Source organism: Macaca thibetana, chromosome 1, assembly GCF_024542745.1.
Source record: "Macaca thibetana thibetana isolate TM-01 chromosome 1, ASM2454274v1, whole genome shotgun sequence".
NCBI classification, from domain to species: domain Eukaryota; kingdom Metazoa; phylum Chordata; class Mammalia; order Primates; family Cercopithecidae; genus Macaca; species Macaca thibetana.
This window is the reverse complement of record NC_065578.1, coordinates 35,113,776-35,139,666: the sequence shown is the minus strand read 5'-3', so window position 1 is coordinate 35,139,666 and position 25,891 is coordinate 35,113,776. Positions and strand designations below refer to the sequence as shown.

At 53.2% G+C, this 25,891-nt stretch overlaps 5 protein-coding genes and 1 long non-coding RNA gene across 11 annotated transcripts in view; 3 read left to right on the top strand and 3 right to left on the bottom strand.

Moving 5' to 3' along the window:
- The window catches only part of LOC126961137 (uncharacterized), a 65,884-nt gene extending 59,044 nt beyond the window's left edge, over positions 1-6,840 (bottom strand). The window contains exon 1 of the long non-coding RNA XR_007728203.1: positions 6,765-6,840. This is a non-coding gene — a long non-coding RNA (uncharacterized LOC126961137). The remainder of the gene's footprint in view (positions 1-6,764) is intronic.
- Positions 1-25,891, top strand: part of PSMB2 (proteasome 20S subunit beta 2) — a 623,524-nt gene that overhangs the window by 105,633 nt on the left and 492,000 nt on the right. The gene's annotated exons all lie outside the window — the stretch shown is intronic.
- On the top strand, positions 239-5,215 carry COL8A2 (collagen type VIII alpha 2 chain). 2 transcript variants are annotated; one of them, XM_050798350.1, is made up of 2 exons: positions 239-441; positions 990-5,215. In XM_050798350.1, exons 1-2 carry the CDS (start codon positions 255-257, stop codon positions 2,906-2,908), a joined length of 2,106 nt encoding a protein of 701 aa, XP_050654307.1. In that variant the 5' UTR covers positions 239-254; the 3' UTR covers positions 2,909-5,215. The 2 variants fall into 2 exon arrangements, with proteins under 2 accessions (XP_050654307.1, XP_050654315.1); XM_050798358.1 differs by having other exon boundaries at positions 254-302.
- Positions 6,546-11,572, bottom strand: ADPRS (ADP-ribosylserine hydrolase). The gene is made up of 6 exons (XM_050800138.1): positions 11,313-11,572; positions 9,145-9,241; positions 8,659-8,866; positions 8,390-8,574; positions 7,954-8,054; positions 6,546-7,378 (listed from the first exon to the last, which is right to left on the bottom strand). The coding sequence occupies exons 1-6, from the start codon at positions 11,521-11,523 to the stop codon at positions 7,086-7,088; spliced, it is 1,095 nt and encodes a 364-aa protein (XP_050656095.1). The 5' UTR covers positions 11,524-11,572; the 3' UTR covers positions 6,546-7,085.
- Positions 12,137-16,207, bottom strand: TEKT2 (tektin 2). 4 transcript variants are annotated; one of them, XM_050799542.1, is made up of 10 exons: positions 16,185-16,207; positions 15,170-15,377; positions 14,959-15,084; positions 14,230-14,435; positions 13,565-13,708; positions 13,367-13,481; positions 13,101-13,208; positions 12,829-12,972; positions 12,603-12,682; positions 12,137-12,438 (listed from the first exon to the last, which is right to left on the bottom strand). In XM_050799542.1, exons 2-10 carry the CDS (start codon positions 15,323-15,325, stop codon positions 12,225-12,227), a joined length of 1,293 nt encoding a protein of 430 aa, XP_050655499.1. In that variant the 5' UTR covers positions 15,326-15,377; positions 16,185-16,207; the 3' UTR covers positions 12,137-12,224. The 4 variants fall into 4 exon arrangements, with proteins under 4 accessions (XP_050655499.1, XP_050655470.1, XP_050655479.1 ...); XM_050799513.1 differs by lacking the exon at positions 16,185-16,207 and adding an exon at positions 16,092-16,167; XM_050799522.1 differs by lacking the exon at positions 16,185-16,207 and adding an exon at positions 15,724-16,100.
- LOC126960273 (magnesium transporter protein 1-like) lies at positions 16,187-20,241 on the top strand. 2 transcript variants are annotated; one of them, XM_050800167.1, is made up of 2 exons: positions 16,187-16,248; positions 18,802-20,241. In XM_050800167.1, the coding sequence occupies exon 2, from the start codon at positions 18,991-18,993 to the stop codon at positions 19,993-19,995; it is 1,005 nt and encodes a 334-aa protein (XP_050656124.1). In that variant the 5' UTR covers positions 16,187-16,248; positions 18,802-18,990; the 3' UTR covers positions 19,996-20,241. The 2 variants fall into 2 exon arrangements, with proteins under 2 accessions (XP_050656124.1, XP_050656123.1); XM_050800166.1 differs by lacking the exon at positions 16,187-16,248 and adding an exon at positions 17,875-18,083.

Genomic DNA, 25,891 nt, shown 5'->3' with positions numbered 1-25,891 from the left:
GGCCCTCGGAGTTGGTGGGGGAGATGCACAGCCACAGGCATGGTCTGAAGAAGTTTAGGAGGTGGCTTAGGCAGACCCCCACGACTTTGGAAATTGCTTGTGAATAATATCTAAATTCGGAATTGCTTCTCAGTCTTTTGACTAAAATGGAGTGTAATCTCTAAATTCTGATCTTTTGGTGATCCCGGGTCTGGTGCCCGAGGGCTGGCTTGATGACTTTCTCTGTTCTTCTCTGCAGCACGTCCGCGGACGCCATGCGGGGGACTCTGACACCCCTGTCTTCGCTGCTGCTGCTGCTACTGGTGCTGGGGTGTGGGCCGCGGGCGTCCTCTGGTGGCGGGGCCGGTGGGGCAGCAGGCTATGCCCCGGTAAAGTACATCCAGCCCATGCAGAAAGGACCTGTGGGACCGCCCTTCCGTGAGGGCAAAGGCCAGTACCTGGGTGAGAGCCTCCTCACCCCACAGTGCCTCAAATCGCTCCCAACCCCCGAATCCCCTGCCTCCCTGACAGCCATCAGATCTCAGGTGCCCCCCACAGCCCCTCATTCCTCACCAATCTTCCCACCTCCACTGTTTTTCCTAATACCCCAGAGGGCCTGGAAACGGGTGCAGTTGGCTGGCACAGGTGGTCTTCCCAGGGGCAGATGAACTGGGAAGTTGGGAGGTGGGGCTCTGCTCCCACCGGCTCTAAGGTGGGCTGCTGGTGCCACCTGGTGGCCACTCCACCTTCAGGTCATGCAGGGATGAGAGGTGAGAATCAGCCAGGCTCATGGAGGAGGCCCAGCCTGGGTAGGTTGGGTGTTAGGAGCCCTTGGTGAGGACACCCTGTCGCCCCCAACCACCCCCAAAGCCCGTCTTCCATGAGAGCAATGAGGGGCAGCCCCATTCTTCCTCTCCCGCGTACCTCATACTGGAATGGGGAAGGGGTAGATGGGGTCCCCTGTCCCCACAGTTCAGGCCCCTGACTGCCCCCTTCTCTTTCTTTCTCAGAAATGCCTCTACCGCTGCTGCCAATGGACCTGAAGGGAGAGCCTGGCCCCCCCGGGAAGCCTGGGCCTCGGGGTCCCCCTGGTCCCCCCGGCTTCCCAGGAAAACCAGGCACGGGAAAGCCAGGACTCCATGGGCAGCCTGGCCCTGCTGGCCCCCCTGGCTTCTCCCGGATGGGCAAGGCTGGTCCCCCAGGGCTCCCTGGCAAAGTCGGACCACCAGGGCAGCCGGGGCTTCGGGGGGAGCCAGGAATACGAGGGGACCAGGGCCTCCGGGGGCCCCCAGGACCCCCTGGCCTCCCGGGCCCCTCAGGCATTACTATCCCTGGAAAACCAGGTGCCCAGGGGGTGCCAGGACCCCCAGGATTCCAGGGGGAGCCAGGGCCCCAGGGGGAGCCTGGGCCCCCAGGTGATCGAGGCCTCAAGGGGGATCATGGAGTGGGCCAGCCCGGGCTGCCTGGGGCCCCAGGGCAGGGGGGTGCCCCTGGCCCCCCGGGCCTCCCTGGTGCAGCTGGCTTAGGCAAACCCGGTTTGGATGGGCTTCCTGGGGCCCCAGGAGACAAGGGTGAGTCTGGGCCTCCTGGAGTTCCAGGCCCCAGGGGGGAGCCAGGCGCTGTGGGCCCAAAAGGACCCCCTGGAGTAGATGGTGTGGGGGTCCCAGGGGCAGCAGGGTTGCCAGGGCCACAGGGCCCATCAGGGGCCAAAGGGGAACCAGGGACCCGGGGCCCCCCTGGGCTGATAGGCCCCACTGGCTATGGGATGCCAGGACTGCCAGGCCCCAAGGGGGATAGGGGCCCAGCTGGGGTCCCAGGGCTCTTGGGGGACAGGGGTGAGCCAGGGGAGGATGGGGAGCCAGGGGAGCCGGGCCCACAGGGTCTTGGGGGTCCCCCTGGACTTCCTGGGTCTGCAGGGCTTCCTGGCAGACGTGGCCCCCCTGGGCCTAAGGGTGAGGCAGGGCCTGGAGGACCCCCAGGAGTGCCTGGCATTCGAGGTGACCAGGGGCCTAGTGGCCTGGCTGGGAAACCAGGGCTCCCAGGTGAGAGGGGACTTCCTGGGGCCCATGGACCCCCTGGACCAACTGGGCCCAAGGGTGAGCCGGGTTTCACAGGCCGCCCTGGAGGACCAGGGTTGGCAGGAGCCCTGGGGCAGAAAGGTGACTTGGGGCTCCCTGGGCAGCCTGGCCTGAGGGGTCCCTCAGGAATCCCAGGACTCCAGGGTCCAGCTGGCCCTATTGGGCCTCAAGGTCTGCCAGGCCTGAAGGGTGAACCAGGCCTGCCAGGGCCCCCTGGAGAGGGGAAAGCAGGGGAACCTGGCACGGCTGGGCCCACGGGGCCCCCAGGGGTCCCTGGCTCCCCTGGAATCACAGGCCCTCCTGGGCCTCCCGGGCCTCCGGGACCCCCTGGTGCCCCTGGGGCCTTCGATGAGACTGGCATTGCAGGCTTGCACCTGCCCAACGGCGGTGTGGAGGGCGCCGTGCTGGGCAAGGGGGGCAAGCCACAATTTGGGCTGGGCGAGCTGTCTGCCCATGCCACACCGGCCTTCACTGCAGTGCTCACCTCGCCCTTCCCCGCCTCGGGCATGCCTGTGAAATTTGACCGGACTCTCTACAATGGCCACAGCGGCTACAACCCAGCCACTGGCATCTTCACCTGCCCTGTGGGCGGCGTCTACTACTTTGCTTACCATGTGCACGTCAAGGGCACCAACGTGTGGGTGGCCCTGTACAAGAACAACGTGCCGGCCACCTATACCTACGATGAATACAAGAAGGGCTACCTGGACCAGGCATCTGGCGGGGCCGTGCTCCAGCTGCGGCCCAACGACCAGGTCTGGGTGCAGATGCCGTCGGACCAGGCCAACGGCCTCTACTCCACGGAGTACATCCACTCCTCCTTTTCGGGATTCTTGCTCTGCCCCACATAACCCGCGGGGGGCCCTGCTGCCCTGGCCTCCTCCTCTTTAGTGGTAGAGCGACCTTTTCAGTTACAAAGAACCTCCATTTAAAGAAAAAAAAAACCAAAAGCTGAACAGAGGCAGCCGTGGCCTTGGCCCGAGGAGAGTGACTTGCTTTCTCCCTGCATGCAGGTTGAGATTGTTTCTGGAAGGGGCTGGCCTGAGTTTCTTTCCCCCAAATGTCTGTGCAGTGTCAGGGTTGCACCCCATGGGCCCTGGGGTACACAGCCCAGCCCCTTGTGAGTCCTGGCCTCTGCTGGGCCCTGAACGAGCTGAGAGGGAGCTCAGCTCCCCACCCCGCCACCTGGGGAGATGGCCCTTCCCACTGGCTCCCTGATGGCACCTGCTGGAGGAATGGGGCATGGCCTCCCTCACAGCCCTTGGCTGGGACTCCTCCAGCTCCCCGTGGGACCTCCAGCATATAACAGTGGACTAAGGACTGTGGGGTTTCCCTCCAAGGGAAAGGGAGAAGAGGGGACCATTGAGGTGACGAGTGTGGACGCCCTGCCAGGACTGCAGCCCCCATGGTGATGCTGTGGCATCAGACATGTCCGCGGCGGGCACAGTGCCTGTTGCCCTGGGAAAGGGCAACCCCCTTTCACTGCTCCAGTGGCAGCCATGGGGAAGGCGGTTTGTGCGGGCTTGGGGCACAGACCTGGGGCAGGAGGCAGCTCTTCACATCCATCCCCGTTTCTCCTGGGCTGCCCCCACCAGCTTTGGCTGTTTAGCTTGAGGGCAGCACAGAGGCCCCTGGGACACCTACGGGCCAGAGAGATCAACCTCTGTGAAGTGTCTAGAAGTGTCTAGCACAGATGGTGGCAGAGGCGGAATCGACCATGACCAAACATGAGCACTCCTCCCTTTCTCCCCTTCCACCTGCTGCGGGCCGGGCTCATTTTCTCATACAACATCGTTAAGAGGATCTTTGCCACCCCAGCCAGGTGTCCCCAAGGCAGAGCCCTCGTTTGGCCCTCTCAACAGGGTGCATGCGAGCTGGGGGATGGACAGCTCCCACTTGCTTTTCCTTGATAAGAACCATATGGTGGGTTCATCTTTGGGGGCTTCCTCTCCTTCCACCCTCCGGTTCCAATTTCCTGTTCTAAGCAGGGCTAGGACCCAGGAGGCTAAGGCTTGGAGAGAAAGGGTGCCAGCAGGTCCCTTTGGAATGAGTTGGCTCTGGACGTTTCTGCCATTTTCCCCAATCGGAGCTCCTCTGCAGGAAACGGGCAGGATGCCCCTCCCAACCCCTCAGTCCCTTGTTCAAGCTGAGTGGATAAAGCTGAGATTAGCGCTGGGCGTGGTAGACATTCCTGCCCGTGCAAAGATGGCCACTTTCCCCGCAACTTCAGGGCCTCGCGCTCGGCCCTCGCCAGGCCAGCCCCACTCCCTGTACCAAGTGTGAACTGGGGTCTTTCGGTCTGTGATCTTGTTGCACTGCTCCAAGTCTGGCCATGTCCAGGCGGTCCATGTTGAAATGAAGGATGGCTGCTGACTTCTGACTGGCTGAGCAGTGGGTTCCCTCAGGCTCCTTGCCGCCCCTCCTCCCCTGCCCACAATTTCTCCCAACAAAGCAGGCTGTTTGACTGCTCACTTCTTCAAAAGGAGAAATGAAAACCCAAATCTGCCCAAGTGACACTTGAAAAGGTTTTGGCTGGGGTTCCTGGTGGATTTCTTACTACCTAACGCCCAAGAGAACCAACTAAGGACTCTCAAACCATACCTGTTGGAGGTTCTTTGCTCAACCTCTTCTTCCCTAGGTCAAAGCCACTATCATCTGATGTGTTAGGGATGGGTTCTGATTGGCAGAAATTAATCAGCTCCCAACGGGAGCCCAGGGAACTAAGTAGGGTCCCAAGAAAAAAAATGGGAGCTATTTCACAGAGCTGAGCTTCTGCCGAATTTCATTCCTCAAGCCTTTCAGGAGGGGTGGTTGGCGTTTCTAAAATGTTTATGGGATTCGAGTTGCAGGTGTCCACTTAACTGACTAGCTTTGATAAACAATGTCAGATTTTAACTATGAAAACGACATTACCTTGTGCATTTTTATATTCTGATTCCTATTTTTTTTTAAGATTAAAGTTTAAATGTTTTCCACTAGTCATTTCACTTCTAACTTGGTATAGGAAGCTTAGCTCTCTATATACCTATCACGTGCCCTGTATCACAGAAGATCAGGAAAAATGCCCTTGGGAATCAAAGAAAATGGAACTTTTGAAAAGACAAGCAACCGTGTTAACTATATTGACACAACCTCAATAAAACCTGTTGTATAAAACAGCACTGTGCTGAAACTGGTACTGACACAGAGGTATCTCAAGCCTCTGGGTTCTGTAAGGCGTCCAGGAAGCTCTCTGGGGCTCATGTGCCTGCTCTTAAGGATCGTGCACTCCTCACCAGCTCCCTAACCTGGATTTCTGTCACCACCACATCAGAAGTGCCTGATGCGCATAAGCTGCCAAGGCCGTGCACCAGGCAAATGCCAAGAGGCATTTTAAGAAACCAAAGGCAGGTAGTGGCTGGAGCTGGGGGCGATGGTTCAATCTTTACTGGAATATTCTTGCAAGCGCTCAGGGGTAGTGGAGCATGACAGCTGGCTCAGTAGTCCAAGGGCCAAGTTTCAACATCTGATACAAATTATGAATGAAATCATGAATCTTTGCTCCTAAGGGCCGGGCTAGTGCCAGGCCCAGTGCCGAAGACAGGTTGGGGGAGCTGTCCTGGGCGGAAAGCACCTGCTCACAGCCTGCCACGCTCAGCCATGAAAGATCTGTCCCTGGCGCTGGGGCTCTGGGTGGTGGACCTGAAGCAATCCATGTTTTGAAGAGTCCTCAGCCTGGCCAGAACCCCATCTTCACTGAAACAGATGTGCCCGACAGTGCTGAAACCGCAGGCCAGCTGCAGACTCCGCATGCTTGGCTAGCCACTAAGGCTGGATGCTCAGAGAATGTCCCTGGAATTTGAGGGGAGGCATCTTCTCCCTTTCAATTTTCTTTTCTTCAGAATGGATGCCAGTCCCAGATACTTGGGAGGCTAAGGTGGGAGGATCGCCTGAGCCCAGGAGTTTGAGACCAGCCTGTGCAATAGAGTGAGATCCCATCTCTAAAAACATGCTGTGTGAAACTTCCTTGCAGGGAAAGGCTTTTGACTGGTCCCAAGACACAGGAGGAGGCACTCGGCACTCACCCACCTGGGGCCTGTGATGGTGCCCTCCTCACCCAAAGGTTGGTAGTCTGACGACAGAAGGGCCCTCCGGATCCTTCTACAGGGTTCCTGTTCCTGGCCCAGCTGGGCCTAGCTCCTGTTTGGGGGAAGTCAGGCTCTGAGAACAGAAAAATCTGGCTTGTTCCTACCCGCTGACTCTGGCAAAGCACTCGGCCCAGCAGCCTGGGCCCCTCTGAGTGATCTCCAACAGGAAAAGCCACCAAACCATGCCTGCTGTGCCCTTCCTGGCTGAACACGAAGCCAGCTGGAGTGTCTGGCAACACAGCAGCTCATGGCCGTGGGGCCCCAGCTCCTACGACAGTGCAGCGCACCAGAGTCACTAGTCTTCAGAGATCAGGCTGCCAGGGGAGAGTCCATTCAGGGCAGGAGAAACAGGAAACAATGGTGAGATTTACCAGAAACTGTTTATTGCGACTTCCACTGGAAGCTGTTAATAAGCCACATGGCAGCCAAGAGCCAGGTGTGACCTAGATCAGCTGGATGCAAGTGCCTGTCCCTTCATCCACACAACCTGCTGCTCGGGGGCCCTGCTAGGATGTGCTTGCTGGCAAACTAGCTAAAACCCAACAGGGAGGAATGATGCTACTGCTCATCATTTCCACCTCCCCATAGCCCATGTCCAAGACAATACAGGAAAATGCCACAAGTACCCCAAAATAAACCCGCCTGGGTCCCTCCATCCTGCTGAGGAGCTGGGAGTGCCCTACGGCTCTGCAGCAAACCAGAGACCCAGCACCAGCGAGGCAGCAGTCCCTTGCTCACTGTTCCAGTGAAATCCCCTGAAGAGACCCCAGCCCCACTGGTGTAGTCAGTCAGCTCCACAATGCAGGGAGAGTGGGGAGCCCCACTCAAGGAAGCTCAGGGTTTCCGACTGGAGCTGTAGTTGGTCCCAGGGGACCTGGCAGAGCCCCAACAGCTGTGGCCCTCATAAACTCTTCTGGAATACACGGTGCAGGCTCTGGGCCAGGATGTCTGTCTCCTCATAGCCTTCACAGCTTTGCTGCCAGCTCTCTGGCACCTGATCCATCCCATAGTAGGCACCAGCAATGGCCCCAGCCATGGTGGCAATGGTGTCTGTGTCCCCACCAAGTGAGATGGAATAGATGAGAGTCCTTTGGAGGCTATTGAAGGCAGAGGGGATCTCAGGGTCCGGCTCCATGCAGCGCAGGAAGCAGTAGATGGCGGTGGGCACCGACTCAAAAGCAGCAATGCCATTCCCTGTGGGGAAGCCACGTTAGAGGGGCTCCATGCATCCCCAGGCCTCCTGCCATTTGACACAAGTCAGCACTCTTGGCTTCAAGCAGGCTGTGACTAAGATCTCAGGCTCTACAGTTAGACCACCTGGGCTCAAATCCTGGCTCCACCACATACTGGCTGCGTGACTGGGAGAGTTACCTAGGGGACCGCTAAGCTTCCCGCTCTCAGATTCAACTCCTTAAGCAGACAGGGAGTAACGTTAGTAACTCTCTGACAGGGCTGTTGTGAGGATGAAACAAGACCGTGTCTGGGAAGCATTCTGCACAGCGCCCAGTACAGATGCTAGATAAATAAAATCCACTATCAACATTTTTACGACGAGTGGCCAGCTGCCATTTCTGGGGACGCTGATCCACAAGGCTGAGGGTGCTGTAGCTTCGGAGCAAGAAGCGCTGAGCTCAACCCTGCCATGACTCTGTGTGTCACAGCAGCTCAGGGTACAGTGTGACGGCAGGCAAGACTCCATGCTCCCCTGAGCCCAAGACCGACCCTGAAGGATGACAGAGGCAGAGACAATCCCAGGCAGGCCCACTCACCTAGCTCAGACACCACTTCCTCCCTGGTCACCGATGCCTGGTCTAGAAGCTCCCCAATCTTCTTCAGGCGGCTAGAGTATGGATGCTCCTCCATGCCCAACCTGTGGGTTGGGGGAGAGATTTCAGGGAGGTCAAAGCAAGCAGGGTGGCGGTACGGACAGGGGAGAGGGCTGCATGTGAGAACGAGCAGGGATGTGGTCAGGCTGCCAGCCAGGCACAGGTGCCCTGACAAGAGGTGGGAGAGGGCTGGGGGTGAGCAGGTCGTTTTGTTCTCTGGGACCCTGAGAGCCTTGAAACATAGACAGGATGAAGGGGCTTCTGCCCATGCCTCCCTAGGGTCTGCAATTAAGGAAGGAAGGTTTCAGTTTATGGCAATGCCAGAGGCCCCCTGGATCACCCACATCCCCACACCACACACCTCCAGCCCCATACTCACTCCCTGGCATCCAAGACAGACTGGGCATCACCCTCCAGCTCCTCCATGTGGCCCAGGAGTTGCTTGAGAAAGTGCTTGCTGGAAGACTCGCCCTGCAAGGCCAGGTGCACAGCCAGGGCCTGCAGGATGGCGCCATTGTAACCCAGGGAGGAGGCGTGTGTCAGCTGGGCCGAGAGCCGGGCAAACTAGAGAGGAGGAGACCTGCTGTCACAGAAGCCCTGCTGCAGAAGAGGAAGGGGACAGCCCAGAAGCCAGCCCGCCCTGAATACCTTCTGCACATCCTGGACACTGCTATAGGCCAGGGAGATACCAGCTACCCGCATGGCACCTCCATTGCCATAGGAGCCTTTCCCGTTAAACTGGGCCCGGGCAGGCTCAAAGACATCACGACATTTGGGGTTCAGGAGCTTCTTGAAGACAGTGACTACTCCAGCACCATAGCCCCTGTCAGGGTCTTTCTTGTACTCCTGAGCAAATCTAGGGAACAGAAAGGGAGACAGAATTGGGATTTACAAGATGCCTCTAAGGGTTGGGAGAGAAGAAATCGAGGCTGGTTTGGAAAAAGAGAAAGCCTTGGGGGCCTAAGGAGCCTGCACCAGCAGTGCTGCTGTTTTAGCTTGGAAAGCTGTGCCAACCAGACACAGGCTCCTGTGGAGGGTGGGGGGCGCGGGCATGCACAGATGTCATTCCTCTGGTCAAGGGGTGCAGTAACTTTGCCCACCTGGTTTGCCTCAGCCCAGGACCATCCCCCTCACCTGTGAGCCATGTCCACCTCGTCAAAGGCCTCCTTGGCTAGCAGGGACTGCACCAGGGCCCTGGCCATGGCTGTGTCATCTGTGTAGTACAAGGCTTCTGTGGGGAGAGGAGGGAGGATGAGAGCCTCCTGCTCACCTTTTTAAAATTTATTTGGAGACAGAGTCTCACTCTGTTGCCCAGACTGGAGTGCACTGGTGCAATCATGGTTCACTGCAGTCTTGAACTCCTGGCCTCAAGCTATCCTCCTGCCTCAGCCTCTCAAGTAGCTGGAACTATAGGCATGCATCATCACAGCCAGCTACTTTTATTTTTTTTAGAGACAGGGTCTCACTCTGTTGTCCAGACTGGTCTTGAATTCCTGGGCTCAAGCAATCCTCCTGCCTTGGCCTCCCAAACAGCTGGGATTATAGGCATGAGCCATTGTGCCTGGCTCTGCTCACCTTTTATTTTAGTTTATATTATTTTATTATTTTTTTGGTACAGGGTCTCACTCTGTTGCCTAGGCTGCAGTGCAGTGGTACGATCATGGCTCACTCCAGTCTCGACCTCCCAGGCTCAAGGAGCCTCTTGCCCCAGCCTCCCGAGTAACTGGGACTACAGGTGCACACCACCACGCTTGGGCTTTTTTTTTTTTTTTTTGCCAGGCTGGTCTCAAACTCTTGGGCTCAAGTGGCCTCTCCCAAAGCGCTGGGATTACAGTTGTGGCTACGGCACCCAGCCCCTACTCATGTTTTAGCGTTACCACATCTAAAATGACCTTAAGTCAGTTTCTCACTCCCATTCACTTTCCTGGGCCTGGGAAACCTTAGGATCTCAGCATTGGGATTTTCAGCAATTCTTTATTCCAAGTCAGTCACCATGTCCTGCTGCTTTCTATTTTATGTATTTATTTATTATCAGCCTACGTCATGCTTTGATCTGCTGATTTCTGAAGGAAAACTTCCATCCCCTTGTGGCTGCCATCCTTGCAGCTCCAGTCTATTTGTTTTTCTTTTTTATAGTCAGGATCTTGCCATGTTGCCCAGGCTAGTCTCGAACTCCTGGGCTTAAGCGAAGATCCTTCCACCTTAGTCTCTGGAGTAGCTGCATTACAGGTTGTGTGCCACCATGCCCAGATTGAAAATGATAGTTTCTGGATCCAGATACCCCCCTACTTCACTTATCTGTAGCACACCACCAGTGACCAGTGTCTTCATCTTGAAATTCTTTCCCTAGGTTTCATTGATAGGCACTCCTGCTCCTCATCCTATCAAACTGTTTCCTTCCCTAGCCCCCTTCCCTCCCTCTCTCCCTCTTAATTACCGGTGTTCTCCAGGGTTCTGACTATGGCCCTTTCTTCTCACTATGCTACCTGCTCTCCAGGAAGATTCACCTTCTCTGCTTGACCTCACACCTGCTACCTGAGCCGGGATCTGAGCGCACAAAGTTAGTTTTACAGGCGAGACAGCACATGCAAACTCCTGGCCTAGGGGAAAGCATGGTGTGAGGAACCGAAGAGCAGAAAGCAAGGCCAAGGTTGGTGGAAGACCAAACTGCAGACGTGCGGGAGGGCTGGACCACGTCGGACACGTTAAGGAATGTAGCTCTGAACTAAGGGTAACGGGAAATCACAGCAGGGTTTTAAGCGGGGGAGGAAGCGATTACAGTAAGGCTTCCAAAGCACGCCCAGCGGGGTGGAGAACGGGCTGGTGGTGTACTGACTCTAGAGAATCGGGAAAAACAGGTCAAGTCGGCAAGGGTGGACAGGCAGTCCCCGGCTTAGGATGGTACAACTTAAGTTTTTTTCGGCTTTCCGATAACGCTGATACGCATTCAATAGGCTCCTAGACGTCCGATAGGGCTGCGTACAGATAAAACAGTCGTCTAAGCTGAAAGCGCACTTTCCACTTCAGGTATTTTCAACTTACGATGGGTTTATCCACACCCTGCACGGTTGAAGCCCCGGTGCTGCCACGCCCCAAGCACGGGATGTTCGGGGCGAGACGTCTAAGGCCGGAGATCGCGCTAGCACTCGCTGAGCCCAAGCTGTCTGCGGGTCATCCGGCTCCGGCCCCGGTGCCCTCGACAGTCTCATCCCCACGCACCCCCGACCCGTCGCCCCCGGAGGCTCCGCGCCCCTTCGGTCTCCCACTAGCACGGCCTCTGACGTGCGCCCGGCCCCGCCCACCTGTCCGCTCACTCCCGGGCGTGCCGGGGTCCGGCTCCAGGCTCTGGACATGACGCAGGACTGACGTCAGCTCGACGGTGTCGTGGGCCTCGTAGAAGGAGCCCACGCAGTCCCCGAGCAGCGCGCCAGCCAGGCAGCCTCGGAAGCGTGAGAGAGAGCGGGCCGCGCCAGCCCCTCCGCCGCCAGCTACAGCCATAGCCGCCGCCGCCATCCGCGCGCAGGCCGCTCGCCACTTCCGGTGTCACCCTCGCAGCTTCCCTACTCCCGTTCCGCAGCACTCCCCGGGGCCTAGAGTCACCGCTCCGCCGCCCGGCCCACAGCGCCGCCCAGCGGCCCGGAGTCTCGGCGCCGCGCAGCTCCCGCCAGTCTGTGCTTTGAGTCCCCGTTCTTCCCGCTCCTCACCACTGGGCTAACTGGATGGGAAGGCCGCTATGGGGTCCCTGGGGGATGGGCACTGAGCCGGACCACTGGATCACTTCAGGCCACTGCCTTCTGCAGGCGAGCACCCCTAACTCCGCACCCCCAGCCGGCCCTCTCCACCGAGGCCAGGACCACCCCCAAGCCCTCCCACCAGGCCCTTGCCCGCTGTGGGCCTTCCTTAAGCATCAAGAGGGCGGACCAGGGGCCAGCTGGGGCACAGCCAGGTAGAGGCCGCGCTGCTGGAGCCCAGGAGTGCTGGCCCAGCCCAGAGAGGGGTTCCTTGAGGGGAGGGGAAAGATTGGATTTGGTACATGGAGTGCGGGGGAATGGTGTTCCCCGTCTTTACTCCTCCATAGAACCCTCTCCCTGCTGGCTACATACAGTGGGGCAGAGAACAGCCGGCCTGAGATCCTCTGCATTTATTCCATTCATTCTCTCCTCCCCCCTTCCATTGCCCACCCAACCCTGCCCTCCTCCCGTAGTCCTCCAAGGCTAGGCCAGCTCCAGCTGGCAGCTTTTGAGTGGACTCAGGGTGCTATTTGTGGTACGTGTGAAGGTGTCCACCTCAGGCACGAACTTCTCAGCGGGCACGGTCAGCTTGCGCCGCGTGTCCATGCACTTGGTGTCCAGCAGCATGGAGTTGGCCTTGCAGGCAATGTCAGCCTGCAGCCGGGCCAGGTGCTTGTACAGGGCGTCCAGTGCGTCCCTAGGGAAGGGCATTGACAACCCCCAGCCCCCATGAGGCTAGGAGGCCTGGGCTGAGTGCACAGCCTTTAGTCAGGAAGACAGCCCCAGGGAGCCAGCAGGCAGCAAGAGGCCCCACTGCTGGGCATCGTCTCACTGCTCCTCCCACCCACTCCCCAGACCTACTGTGCTTGTGCCAGCTTCTGCTTCAGGGCAGCGATGGTTGCCTCTAGCTGGTGAACCTCGTCAGTGAGGCCATACTGTGCCTGGAGGCAGAGGGGTTGGGAGTTCCAAGTCAGCCACACTGTCCTTTACCTGAGTGCTGCCCCGTGACAGCAGTGCCCTTGCGCCATCAGGAATATGAGAAAACCTTGGCCAGGGGGCCCGTGCCCCCACTGGGACACCCTCTCACCTGGTCCCGGCAGAGTTCCACATTGGGCCGGTAGGTTCTGGCCTCTAGCCGGGTATGGGACAGCTTCAGGCTCAGGAACTTTGTGCGCAGATCCTCCTCCAGGTGCCGGATGTCCTCCTGCAGCTCAGCGATCTCCTCCAAGGTCTGCAGAGGACAGAGTGACTGGTTTCCACCTGCTGGACTCACCGTACACGCCTGATCCAGTGCCTCCTGGCGGGGGCATGCGGCTCCTCATCCCACAGCAGGAAGTCCATGCCCTGGGAGACGCTCACATTCTTCTCTTGCCACTTGAGCTCACTGTACACTTTCTCCATCTCCCGCAGCCGCTTCCTGAAGGCAAATTCCGTTGCAACTCTCTGGGCTTCAAGCTCGTTGTTGGTCTGAAGGAGGAAACACAGGGCAAGGGAAGGGTCTATACTCACGGCTGCCTGAGGATATTACTCAAGCGAGGGGCAGGGGGCCACGTGCACAGCAGGGAACAGAAGATAAGGGCTGAGCACACACTGGGGCCATCCATTAGCTGTGGGTGGCCCGTCACCTCAGCAATAGTTAGAGCAATGGCCTCTCTCAGCTCTGTGGCTGCCTTCATCTCAGCCTCCCCTCGGTCCTTGTTGAACTGACTGAAGTCATCCCACTGCTGGAGTGTGGTGGAGCTGCAGGTGGCAGGGAAAATGGAGGTCATGAGGGTGTGGCCTGGGAGGGGAGGAGAAGAGACTGGCTGAAACACTCTTCTTACCCATCAGGGACACGTGTGGGGTCGACCTTCAGCGAGATGTTTGGGGATCTGAGGTTGAGAGAGAGACAGCCTCTGTCGATCTCCAGTGTCTCCATTTTGCCCCGATGGTCGGAGTTGAGCTGCTGTCGGACTTCCTGCAGGAGGCTGGGGAAAGCGCAGACTCCATCAGGACCATCCCCCAAGGCCCAGAGGCAGGCCTCACAGAATGAAGGGAACACTGCAGGAAGTGGAGGCTGGGATGACCCTTCCCAGCAGAAGACAATGGAGCTGCAACTGCGGAGACCAAGAGCAGCACAGCTGGATGAAAATGCTGCCACCATGCGCCTACACACCCGTGGGGCACACGGATGTAGCTGTGCTCACAAAGGCTCATACGCACACACTCACAGGAGCTACTCAGGGGTGGTGGCAAATGAGTGTCACCTCTCATGCTTCCAATCGGTGGTACTGGCTGTCCAGGGCAGGGTGGTGAGAAGTATTCCCAGCCCATGTCCAGGCAGTGGGAAAAGTGCTACAATTGATGAGTGGTTTCTGTCACAGGCACCAGAGGGCCAAAATGTAGCACAAGAGCCAGTTGCTCCTCATCCACAATATCTGTGTTCCACATTGAAGGCACACAGCCTCCAGGGGCTCGTGAACATCCGGACGACCTGCCTCTCCCTTACCACAGGTGCTCGAAGGCCTGGCTGACCTTCTGTTGCAAGGCCTTCTTGGTGGCCTCGATGACCTCCACCTCTTTCTGCAGCTCATCCTCCACAGGGTCCTTCACCACATCAATGTCTCGCCGGCTTTCCCGCAGGGTCAGGCACTCAATGGCCACATCCAGAGGTAGGTTCTTGGCCTGCAGGTTTTGCTCTGCTGAATCCTTCATCTAGAAAAGAGGGCGCGGCCGGGCATGGTGGTTCACGTCTGTAATCCCAGCACTTTGGGAGGCCGAGTCGGGTGGATCACTTGAGGTCAGGAGTTTGAGAACAGCCTGGCCAAAATGGTGAAACCCCGTTTCTACTAAAAATACAAAGATTAGCTGGGAATGATGGCGCACGCCTGTCGTCACAGCTACTTTACTCAGGAGGCTGAGGCCGGAGAATCGCTTGAGCCCAGGAGGCGGAGCTTGCAGTGAGCTGCGATCGCACCACTGCACTCCAGCCTGGGCAACAGATCCAGACGCCGTCTCAAAGAAAAAAAGAAAAAAGAAAAGAAAAAGAAAAGAAGGGGCAGGGGGGCTGGTGGAGCCATCCATGGGGAAGTAGCACTTGTCCCCACTTTAGCAGGGAGCCAGTGACTCGGATGGACATGCCACTCATGACCCCCCATCAACGGTTTCTCAACCCAGCCGTGGGGAAGGAGGGGAGGTTTTGGCAGCAGCCCCCAGGCACCCAGTCCTGGCTTCCTGCCTGTGTCAGGGCGTCGATCTCGGCATCTAAATCTGTCAGACACTTGTCCAGCATCTCCTTCCACCGGTTGACAGTATCAATCCTCTCCACCAGTCGAGTCCTGTTGTCATGTTCATCCCAAATGGTCTGAGAGAGACAGGCCAGATAAATAGGGTGTCACAGGGTTGGGGGGCTATCCCTTTGCCCACCCAGCTGAGTTCCCGACCCCAACCTGGTTGTTGGTCTCATTGCGGAGCACCCGGGCCTCCTGGCGGATCTGATGGGAAGCATCTCGCTGCAGCTGGGCATTGGTGGATAGCAGGTAGCTGTTAGTGTGCCAGTCGGGCAGCTGGAAGCGCTGACTTGGCTTGACGCTCAGCGTGGCCATGGCACAGAAACCAGAAGGGTCAGAAACCCCTAGGCCTGTTCACAGACACCACCTGCAGAGGCAAAACACGGCTGCGGGAGACCTTTCAGGAGAGGTCTCCTGGATCACACGCCCCCTAGGCAGAACTTGTTCCTGTCCATTTTGCTCTGAGCCCCCTCCTGCTGGAAGCCTGCTTGGAGACAGCCCTTGCTTTGCTCAACTTTGTGTGAGGCATTAAGTTTCCCTCCCTCCTGTCCCGGGGCGGACACAAACCCCTGGACCTTGCAGGTCCTGGAGCAGGTAAAAAGGAATAATAATGGAGTCCCGGAAGCCTCGAAGTGTGTGTGAAATGCCAAATGCCTTGGCGGGCGGGGGTAGGAGGATGTCAGAAAAAAATAGCCCTAATGCAGTTTCCACACGTGCCACCAGCCAACCATGCCTTGTTGAGCTTCCTTTCCTTTCGTCCCCAGGCTGCGGGCCAGACCCCGTGGGGGATCTAAGGGCAGGAGCCCTGTTCTCTCTCCAGGGACGCGTGCCTGTTGGCACTGGGGAGCTGGGGGCCGCCCCCTCCCCGTCTGGTAGCCGCCACGCCCTCCCGCCCCTTCGCCCTCGCCTACTGTTGGAGGGGGAGGCGGGACGGGGAGGGCCCCGTGGGAGGGGCTGGGGTCAAGCCGGTTCCCCGCCGAACCGCTTTCTTCCCCTCCGCAGGATGATCGCCTTTGGTTTAGATCAGTATCCCGGTCCGGCGCGGAGGAAGGGGGCGCCCCCACTCTCCTAGCTCCCTTACCTACTTTCCTGCTTCGCTCTCCGCGCCCCCCGCTCTGAGCGCCAGTGTTTGGCACCCCCGGTTGCTAGGCAACCACCCTCCCCCGCGGCCTACCTGGCCTGGGTGCTTCGCTTGGCAACCGCGGCGGCGTAGGGCGGCGTCCCCGGAGGCCTTTAGGGTAGGCGAGGGGCGGCCGGCGGAGCCTGAGAGAGGGGGGGCATCAGCGCAGCGCTTTCACTTGATTTACAAATTAAATGAACATTTGTTGTTTTCTCAGACAGGGTCTCGCTGGGTCGCCCAGGCTGGAGTGCTGTGGCTCAGTCTCGGCTCACTGCAACCTGGACCTCCCAGGCTGAAGCGATTCTCCCACCTCGGCCTCCCGAGTTAGCTGGGGCCACAGGCGCATGCCACCACTCCCGGCTAAATTTTTTAAAAAAATTTTAGTAAAAACGAGGTTTCACCATGTTGCCCAGGCTGATCTCAAACTCCTGGCCTCAGGCGATCCACCCATCACGGCTCCCAAAGGGCTGGGATTACAAATGTGAGCCACTGCCCGGGCCTAAACATTTTTATTTTGATAAAGGTATGCATAGACATGATAGAAAATATGAAACCGGGCGCAGTGGCTCACGCTTGTAATCCCAGCTACTCCAGAGGCCCAGGCGGTAGGATTGCTTGAGGCTAGGAGTTCGAGGTCAGCCTCAGAAACAGTGGTTGCCACCAAACGAACAGCACATAGAAAAAGTAGGCCGGGAGCAGCAACTCAGGCCTGCAATCCCAGCATTTTGGGAGGCTGAGACCAGGTGGATTGCTTGAGTCCAGGAGTTGGAGACTAGCCTGGGCCACATGGCGAAATCCCGTCTCTACAAAAGATACAAAATTTGGCACTTTGGGAGACAGGCAAGTGGATCACCTGAGGTCAGGAGTTCGAGACCAGCCTGGCCAATGTAGTAAAAACCTGTTTCTACTAAAAATACAAAAATTAGCTGGGCGTGGTGGCAGGTGACTGTAATCCCACCTACTTGGGAGGCTGAGGCAGGAGAATCGCTTGAACCCAGGAGGCAGAGGTTACAGTGAGCCGAGATTGTGCCATTGCACTCCAGCCTGTGTGACAAGAGTGAAAAAAAAAATTACAAAAATTAGCCAAGTATGGTGGTGTGCACCTGTAATCTCAGCTACTAGGGAGGCTGAGGCAGGAGAATCGCTTGAGCCTGGAGGCAGAGGTTGCAGTGAGCCGAGATCGTGCCACTGCATTCCAGCCTGGGTGACAGAATGAGACTATGTCTCAAAAATAAATAAATTAATTAAAATTAAAATCAGGTGCACTCCCCAGCAGGTCCCCTCCAGCAATGGACATATAGTTAATGTTGTTTGCAACAGTTCTTCTATTCTGTCTTGCCCAACAACTTTGCCCATCTTGAAGGTCATACAAGGAATGATCAAGGGATGATAATCATGTTTGGAGAGGGCACAACCCTGAGAGAGGTAACTGGGGTATGAGAAGCAATGCTCTAGTGGCACGCACCTATAATCTCAGCTACTCGGGAGGCTGAGGCAGGAGAATTACTTGATCCTGGGAGACAGAGGTTGAAGTGAGCTGAGATCGCGCCCCTGCACTCCAGCCTGGGAACAGAATGAGACTCTGTCTCAAAAAACAAAACAAAACACAAAAAACCAGAGAAGCAATGCTCAATATTCAACCATTTCTTTAAAAAAAGAGAGAAGGGGGAAAAAAATGTGTGTCTTATGTCTAGTACTGTTCTAGGGGTTGGAAAAATATTAACATTTAATCTTCACAACTAATAGGTGAGGTGGGCACTGTCCCCACTTTCTTAGGTAACAAAAGAGACACACTGCTAAAAAGCAGGGAGAGAAATCCAGGTGTTCTGGCCCCACCCAGAGGACCCTCTGCTGTGCTCCACACTGCCTCTCGTGGGGTGCTGGGATAGAGAGGAAGACAGGTGTGCAGGCCTGGTCCTGTTCTGAGGGCTTTGCTGAACCATATCCTATGAGGTGGGTACTGTTACCATCTTCACTTTACAGGCAGGGAGACTGAGGCACAGGCCAGTGAGGACGTGCCCAGGTCACATCACTAACAAGTGGTACAGCCTGGATTGAAACCCAGGCAGATGGGCCCAGGGGCCAAGCTCAGGTTTAATGGATGAGAGAAAGAAGTCCCACAAGGGTCCATCAGTTGTTAAACATCATTGGAGGGACGGGAAGAACGGTAGAGAACCAAGGGCTTGGTAGGCAATTGAGGGATGAGGTTGGCTTTTGAGCAGTTTGAATGTGTTCGCAGTGGATCCAGCTGCTGCCCGGCAGGCATTTAGGTTGTTTTTTTTTGTTTTGTTTTGTTTTGTTTTGACAGAGTCTTGCTCTGTTGCCCAGGCTGGAGTGCAGTGGCACGATCTTGGCTCACTGCAACCTCCCTTCCTGGGTTCAAGTGATTCTCCTGCTTCAGCCTCCTGAGTAGCTGGGACTATAGGCATGCGCCAACACACTTGGCTAATTTTTATATTTTTAGTAGAGACGGGGTTTCACCATGTTGGCCAGGCTGTTCTCAAACTCCTGAACTCAGGTGATCTGCCTGGCTTGGTCTCCCAAAGTACTGGGATTACAGGCGTGAGCCACCGTGCCCGGCCTGATTTGTTAATTGCAAGTCATTCAGCAGGACTGAAGCCAGAACACTATTTCCCAAACTCCTTTCATTACAGAGTATTTTTTTCCACAGGTTATTTTGTAAACTCTAATATATGACTTGCAAACTGGACATGAACAAGAATTTGTGATATAGCCTCTTTACCAGGATTGAAGAAGACAGAAAGAAAAAAATCTTTGACAAATTAATTGCAGGAAGAAATGATCACATTTTGGCTTACATATTTTGCAACAGCGGTATAACACAAAGAAGTAAGCAAATATGGCAGAAGTGTGGCGCTTTTGGTGTCTACTTTTGACCATAGTGGTGGCCCTGGTATTCGTGGCTCCTGGGACTCCTACACATCCTGCCCGATGGAAGAAGGTGTTGGCCAAAAAGGTCAGCCAGCTGATGGATTGGACCAAGAAAGACAGAGTGATAAGAATGAGTGACACCATGTTCTATCATTTTGTATTAGATGCACCAAAAAACTATTCTGTTATTGTGATGCTTACTGCTCTCCACGAGTTCAATTCATGTGTCATGTGCAAAGGTGCTGCCGAAGAATTTCAGATCTTGGCAAACTCCTATCAAGGCCCTGGTGCATTCACCACAAAGGTATTTTTTGCAATGGTGGATTATGATGAAAGCCCTGAGGTCTTTGAAGCGCTCCAGGTGACGTCAGTTCCGAGTTTCTTCCACTTTTCTGCCCAGTGGAAATTTACAACAGATGACATTTATAATTTGAGAGGAAGCGATATCGTTGCTGACCAAATGGCTGAATGGGTAGCAGAGAGAACACATGTCAGCGTCAGAATCAGACAGCCTACAAATTATCATGGTCTCCTCAAGCTGGGGATACTTTTGGCTCTCACTGGCGGACTTGGGTATTTCTTGAAATGGAATAGGAAATCTATTTCTTGCAGAATCTTGTGCGAAGTTTTAACTCTGTGCTTTGTGATTGTGATGACGTCTGGTCAAATGTGGACTTATATAAGAGGAGAACCATATGTCCAAAGGGACCCTCGCACAGGACATAAGCATTATATCAGCAAATTTAGTCAGGCTCAGTTTGCAGCAGAAACATTCATTATTTCCCTGTTTAATATGTGTGTTACCCTGGGAGTGGTGCTGTTAGATAAGGCTGCCACCTCGACGATGAACATCATAAAGAGAAAGATGATGTGTCTGGCTGGTATGTGTCTTGTTGCCATATTCTTCAGTTGGCTGCTTTCCCTCTTTAGATTTAAAGTAACTGACTATCCATACAGGTTTCTCTGGGATTAAAAAGGATCCTACAGACATAGACAATGAAGCAAGACATTTGAAAAAAAAAAATGTGAAGCAGAAAAATGCAAACTCGTAACTTTTTAAAGTAATTGAGATTTCACCAAAAGAGACCATAAGTGCCTTAAGTGCTTTCAAAATCTGTGAAGTATTATAGTTTGTGTCTTCCCTGTTCTTAATTTTTCTCCCCCAGTGTTATAGATTACTTCAAGTTGAATTATTAAAATCTTTAGAGAGTACAACTTTCATCGAATCAGAACAATGTTTTACAATGTTTAAAAGTACTTCAGTTAATATTAATACTTGGTTAGCTGATTTTATTCTAATACGAAAAATAATCTTTTTTCTTTTTTCTTTTTTCTTTTTTGAGATGGAGTCTCGCTCTGTTACTCAGGCTAGAGTGCAGTGGCGCGATCTTGGCTCAGTGCAAGCTCCGCCTCCCAGGTTCCCGCCATTCTCCTGCCTCAGCCTCCCAAGCAGCTGGGACTACAGGCGCCTGCCAATGCGCCTGGATAATTTTTTGTATTTTTAGTAGAGATGGGGTTTCACCATGTTAGCCAGGATGGTCTCGATCTTCTGACCTCGTGATCCGCCCGCCTCGGCCTCCCAAAGTGCTGGGATTACAGGCGTGAGCCACCGCGCCCGGCCAAAAAATAATCTTTTTTCTTTTTCTTTTGAGGCAAGGTCTCCCTCTGTTGCTCAGACTGGAGATCAGTGACACAATCTCTGTTCACTGCAACCTCCGCCTCCTGGGTTCAAGTGATTCTTCTGCCTCAGCCTCTTGAGTAGCTGGGATTACAGGCGTGTGCCACCACGCCCGGCTACTTTTACGTATTTTTAGTAAGGACGGGGTTTTGCCATGTTGGCCAGGCTGGTCTTGAACTCCTGACCTCAAGTGATCCGCCCCTCTTGGCCTCCCAAAGTGCTGGGATTACAGGCATGAACCACTGTACGCAGCTGAAAAATAATATCTTGACAAGGTATTCTCACACCTGGCCACTGAAGATAATTATTATCCCTCCATGGCAGTGTACATTTGCAGTCTGTTTTGTGGGTGGAGAGAGCAGTTGTATTATGTTGTCCCCTGAAGTTTAAATACCTATGTTTAGAGTACACTTCCAAAGCTCAGAGGCAGATACATACTTCTTAGTACTACTACATATCCGTCTCTCCTACTGGAATACACCAGTATGTTTCTTTTTTTTTGGCTGTTTTTTTCTTTTACCATGCTTTTTTTTTTTTTTTTTTTTTTTTTCCTTTTTCTTTTTTCTCAAGACGGAGTTTCACTCTGTCCCCCAGGCTGGAGTGCAGTGAATGGCGTGATCTCGGCTCACCGCAACCTCCGCCTCCCAGGTTCAAGTGATTCTCCCACCTCAGCTTCCCAAGTAGCTGGGATTACAGGCGCACGGCACCAAGCCCAGCTGATTCTTGTATTTTTAGTAGAGATGGGGTTTCACCATGTTGGCCTGGCTGGTGTTGAACTCCTGACCTCAGGTGATCCGCCTGCCTCAGCCTCCCAAAGTGCTGGGATTATAGGCGTGAGCCACCGCACCCGGCCCTTTAACTATGCTTCCTGATAGTTGTAGAAATTACAAACCAGTTAAACACCAGATTACAATTTATCTTTGATTATTAATTACCTTTTATCTGGAAAGATTTCAGATATCTTTCCTTGTTTTTCTTTCATGGGGCCAATCTCTAACAAAATAGTATTTCCTATTTCTGTGTTGACTTTGTTGACTTGAGGTTGTTTTCCATTTACTTTAAATCTAAGAGAAAAATAGGTATAAAGACATTTGAGAAGATAAATAATAATTTCATTCACCCATTCTATTTAGGAGCCTGCTAAAATATCAAGTCATTTCCAAGATGCAGAAATACAAAACTGAACAGCCTAATAGTATTTTTGTAATTTTAGTAAAATCTGTTCCATTTCAGCCTTTCTTCCCTCTTAGTGGAAAAACGAGGTACCAATTTAAAGACGTTTTCCCCTTTTATCCTCCTTCTGTAATATGTTGATAAAGTCCTAAACATCTTACTAACATGCTTGGCAAATAACAGCAAAGATTTAAGTGGAAGATTTTTTTTTCCTTATTTATTTATTGAGATAGTCTTGCTCTGTGGCCCAGGCTGGAGTGCAGTGGTGTGATCTCGGCTCACTGCAACCCCTGCCTTTGCCTTCAAGTGATTGTTGCCTCAGTCTCCCAAGTAGCTGGGATTACAGGCGCCTGCCACCGCGCGCAGCTAATTTTTGTATTTTTAGTAGAAACGAGGTTTTACCACGTTGACTAGGCTGGTCTCGAACTCCTGATCTCAGGTGATCCACCCACCTTGGCCTCCCAAAGTGCTGCGATTACAGGCGTGAGCCATCGTGCTGGCCTGTTATTTATTTATTTATTTTGAGACGAAGTTTCGCTGTTGTCGCCCAGGCTGGAGTGCAGTGGTGCGACCTCAGCTCATTGCAACCTCTGCCTCCCGGGTTCAAGTGATTCTCCTGCCTCAGTCTCCAGAGTAGCTGGGATTACAGGTGACCGCCACCATGCCCAGCTAATTTTTGTATGTTTAGTAGAGATGGGGTTTCACCATGTTGACCAGGCTAGTCTTGAACTTCTGACCTCAGATGATCCACCTGCCTCGGCCTCCCAAAGTGTTGGGATTACAGGTGTGAGCTACCGTGCCCGGCCCCGGCCTGTTGTTATTTTTAAGACAGAGTCTTACTGTGTCGTTGCCCAGGCTGCAGTGCAGTGGTGTGATCTTGGCTCACTGCAACCTCTGCCTCCAGGGCTCAAACAATTCTCCTGCCTCAGCCTCCCTAGTAGCTGAGGTTACAGGTGTGCACCACCATGCCCAGCTAATTTTTTTGTATTTTTAGTAGAGATAGGTTTCACCATGTTGGCCAGGCTGGTCTTGAACTCCTGGCCTCAAGTGATCTGCCCACCTTGTCCTCCCAAAGTGCTGGGATTATGAGCCGGGCATGAGGCACAAGGTTTGTTATTAAATCAAACTCCACCCTTCTCTCTGGAAATTGCCATTTTAGAAATGTGAGAACTGTGATTGTGAAAATGTTTTTCAAGCAACAACAATATAATGTCACATTAGAAGGATTCTGTCTTAAATTGGGACTGGCTTGGCTATTTACAGTCAAGTAACCCTCTTTCAAGGTCTGGTAGAATATTTGAAGGTTTTATGTGAGTGTTTGCCAAGGGAGTTGAGTTTAATGGCCCGGAGTAAATTATGATTAATATTTTTAGCAGGAGGTGACTGGGAACAGTTGACCTCTCACAGCCATTTTTTATTGTTCATTATTCCAGAGGAAACTGCTTGCCTTTGACCTTTTTTCCAGCTTGCTTTTCTGCTGGTCCTGTACTTGTCTCAGGCCAAAGAAATTTGTGTTGAGATTGTCAAGGCTGAGATTTGGGTGAGGCTAACTCGTTTCGCACAGCATACTCATCAGAGAAATAACAGCCTCCTTCAACTACACAGCTGCAGTTGATTTGCCCTGGAGGTTAAAAAAACGATTCCTACCACCCCATCTGCCCTTCTTATCTTCAAAACCCACTCTTTTTCCATAAGAAAGAAAAGTCTCCAGGGTAAAATAAATGGCAAGTAACTTTGCTGCATTCAGTAAAGTGATATACTTTTGTGCAGATTTTCAAATTAATATCTAAAGAATCTTAGACAACAGTAATAATTTTATGGTCTAGATAGCACCTATGAATATGTAGTTTTCAATACTATTCAAAGGGATACCATAGCTGGCAAACTTTCTTAGTCTAAAATCTTTATACAAGCACCAATATAAATAGGAAAAAATTAAGATTAAGCTTACAAAACAAAATACAAAAAATAAAAAATATAAAAAGATGGTTAATTTTTTTTTTTGAGATGGAGTCTCGCTCTGTCGCCAAGGCTGGAGTGCAGTGGCCGGATCTCGGCTCACTGCAAGCTTCGCCTCCTGGGTTTATGCCATTCTCCTGCCTCAGCCTCCCGAGTAGCTGGGACTACAGGCGTCCGCCACCTCGCATGGCTAGTTTTTTGTATTTTTTAGTAGAGACGGGGTTTCACCATGTTAGCCAGGATGGTCTCGATCTCCTGACCTCGTGATCCGCCCGTCTCGGCCTCCCAAAGTGCTGGGATTACAGGCTTGAGCCACCGCACCCGGCTCATTTTTTTTTTTTTTTAACAGTCTCGCTCTGTCTCCCCCCTCGGCCTCCCAAGTGCTGGGATTACAGATGTGAGCCACAATGCCTGGCCAGTTAATCTTAATTTTACATCTGTATAAAATACATGTGAAAGCCATCTGAGTGATGGTGCTGACTGAAATCCTGTCTGGTGCAGCATCAGACCATTCCTACGTTCTGTTTTATTGTTTTTGTTTTGGAAGACAATATGCAAATTCTGTTTGGCAACATAGTTACAGTAAGGGAAGAGTAATATTATACATTTAATAGTTTCAAGTGCTTTTGTTTTGTTTTTGTTTTTGACACTGGGTCTCACTCTATCACCCAGGTTTAAGTGTAGTGGCATGATCATGGCTCACAGCAGCCTCCATGTCCTGAGCTCAAGTGATCCTCCCACCTCAGTCTCCCATGTAGCTGGGACTACAGGAGCATGTCACCATGCCTGGCTAATTTTTGTAGTTTTTGTAGAGACGGGGTTTCACCATGTTGCCTGGGGTGGTCTTCAACTCCTGGGCTCAAACAATCCACCGGCCTTGGACTCCCAAAGTGCTGGGATTACAGGCATGAGCCACCACGCCCAGCCTCAGGTACTTTTGAATTGGCCTATTTTTAAAATCATTTAGCAAAGCCTATTAAAATGTTGTTTCAGTTGAGAACCGAACATATTGGACTTTATGATACTAAGCCACTAAGGTATCTGTTTTGTTTATAATTATATATTTTGAACCCCAGCGTTATTCATAAGGAAAAAACATTTTTTTTGAGATTGGGTATCGCTCTGTCACCAGGCTGGAGTGTAGTGGCACAATCTCGACTCACCACAACCAACCTCTGCCTCCCAAGCTCAAGTGATCCTTCCACCTCAGCCTCCCGAGTAGCTGGGATTAGAGGTTCACTACCATGCCTAGCTAATTTTTTGTAGTTTTTGTAGAGTTGGGATTTCACCATGTTGCCCAGGCCAGTCTCAAACTCCTGAGTTCAAGCAATCCACCTGCCTCGACCTCCCAAAGTGCTGGGATTACAGGTGTGAGCCACTGCACCCAGCCCAAGAAAGGTATTTTAATAGGGAAAAGTACAAAAAAAAGTACTACTCTATACAGGCATTGTGGCCGGGCACGGTGGCTGATGCCTGTAATCCCAGCACTTTGGGAGGCCGAGGCAAACAAAGCACTTGAGGTCAGGAGTTCAAGATCAGTCCGGCCAACATGGCAAAACCCCATCTCTACTAAAAATACAAAAATTAGCTGGGCGTGGTGGCACACGCCTGTAGTCCCAGCTACTCGGGAGGTTGGGGCATGAGAATTGCTTGAATCCAGGTGGTGGAGGTTGCAGTGAGCCAAGATCATGCCATTGCACTCCAGCCTGGACGACAGAGCAAATCCCTGTCTCAAAGAAAAAAAAAAGGCATCATAAAGATCTTCATAGACTGTAGAAACTGTGGAAGCAACAGAAATGACAGGAAAACAGTCATCTTTCCTCCATATATAAAACTAAAGATTTCAGTTCCCTTCATAACATTTAGTCAAATATTGTGAAAACGTACACATCCTTTCCTGGCATTGACTAATCAACCTAATTAATTTTCTGAAAACATCACCAAGGTATGCAAGTATCAGCAGCTGAGATAAATCTGTCAAATAATCAGACAACTGAAACATGAAAACTACATTCAGATGTATGCCCCTCACTGGCCAGGCATGGTAGCTCACGCCTGT

Coding starts and splice junctions, on each gene's coding strand:
- ADPRS (XM_050800138.1), bottom strand. CDS start 11,523: ATGGCGGCGGCGGCTATGGCTGTAGCTGGCGGCGGAGGGGCTGGCGCG. Junction 9,242..11,312: donor GCCCGGGAGTGAGCGGACAG/GTGGGCGGGGCC, acceptor CTCTCCCCACAG/AAGCCTTGTACTACACAGAT. Junction 8,055..8,389: donor TCTGTCTTGGATGCCAGGGA/GTGAGTATGGGG, acceptor CCCAACCCACAG/GTTGGGCATGGAGGAGCATC.
- COL8A2 (XM_050798350.1), top strand. CDS start 255: ATGCGGGGGACTCTGACACCCCTGTCTTCGCTGCTGCTGCTGCTACTG. Junction 442..989: donor GGGCAAAGGCCAGTACCTGG/GTGAGAGCCTCC, acceptor TTTCTTTCTCAG/AAATGCCTCTACCGCTGCTG.
- LOC126960273 (XM_050800167.1), top strand. CDS start 18,991: ATGGCAGAAGTGTGGCGCTTTTGGTGTCTACTTTTGACCATAGTGGTG.
- TEKT2 (XM_050799542.1), bottom strand. CDS start 15,325: ATGGCCACGCTGAGCGTCAAGCCAAGTCAGCGCTTCCAGCTGCCCGAC. Junction 13,482..13,564: donor CCCACACGTGTCCCTGATGG/GTAAGAAGAGTG, acceptor TGCCACCTGCAG/CTCCACCACACTCCAGCAGT. Junction 12,439..12,602: donor CAGAAGCTGGCACAAGCACA/GTAGGTCTGGGG, acceptor GCCCTTCCCTAG/GGACGCACTGGACGCCCTGT.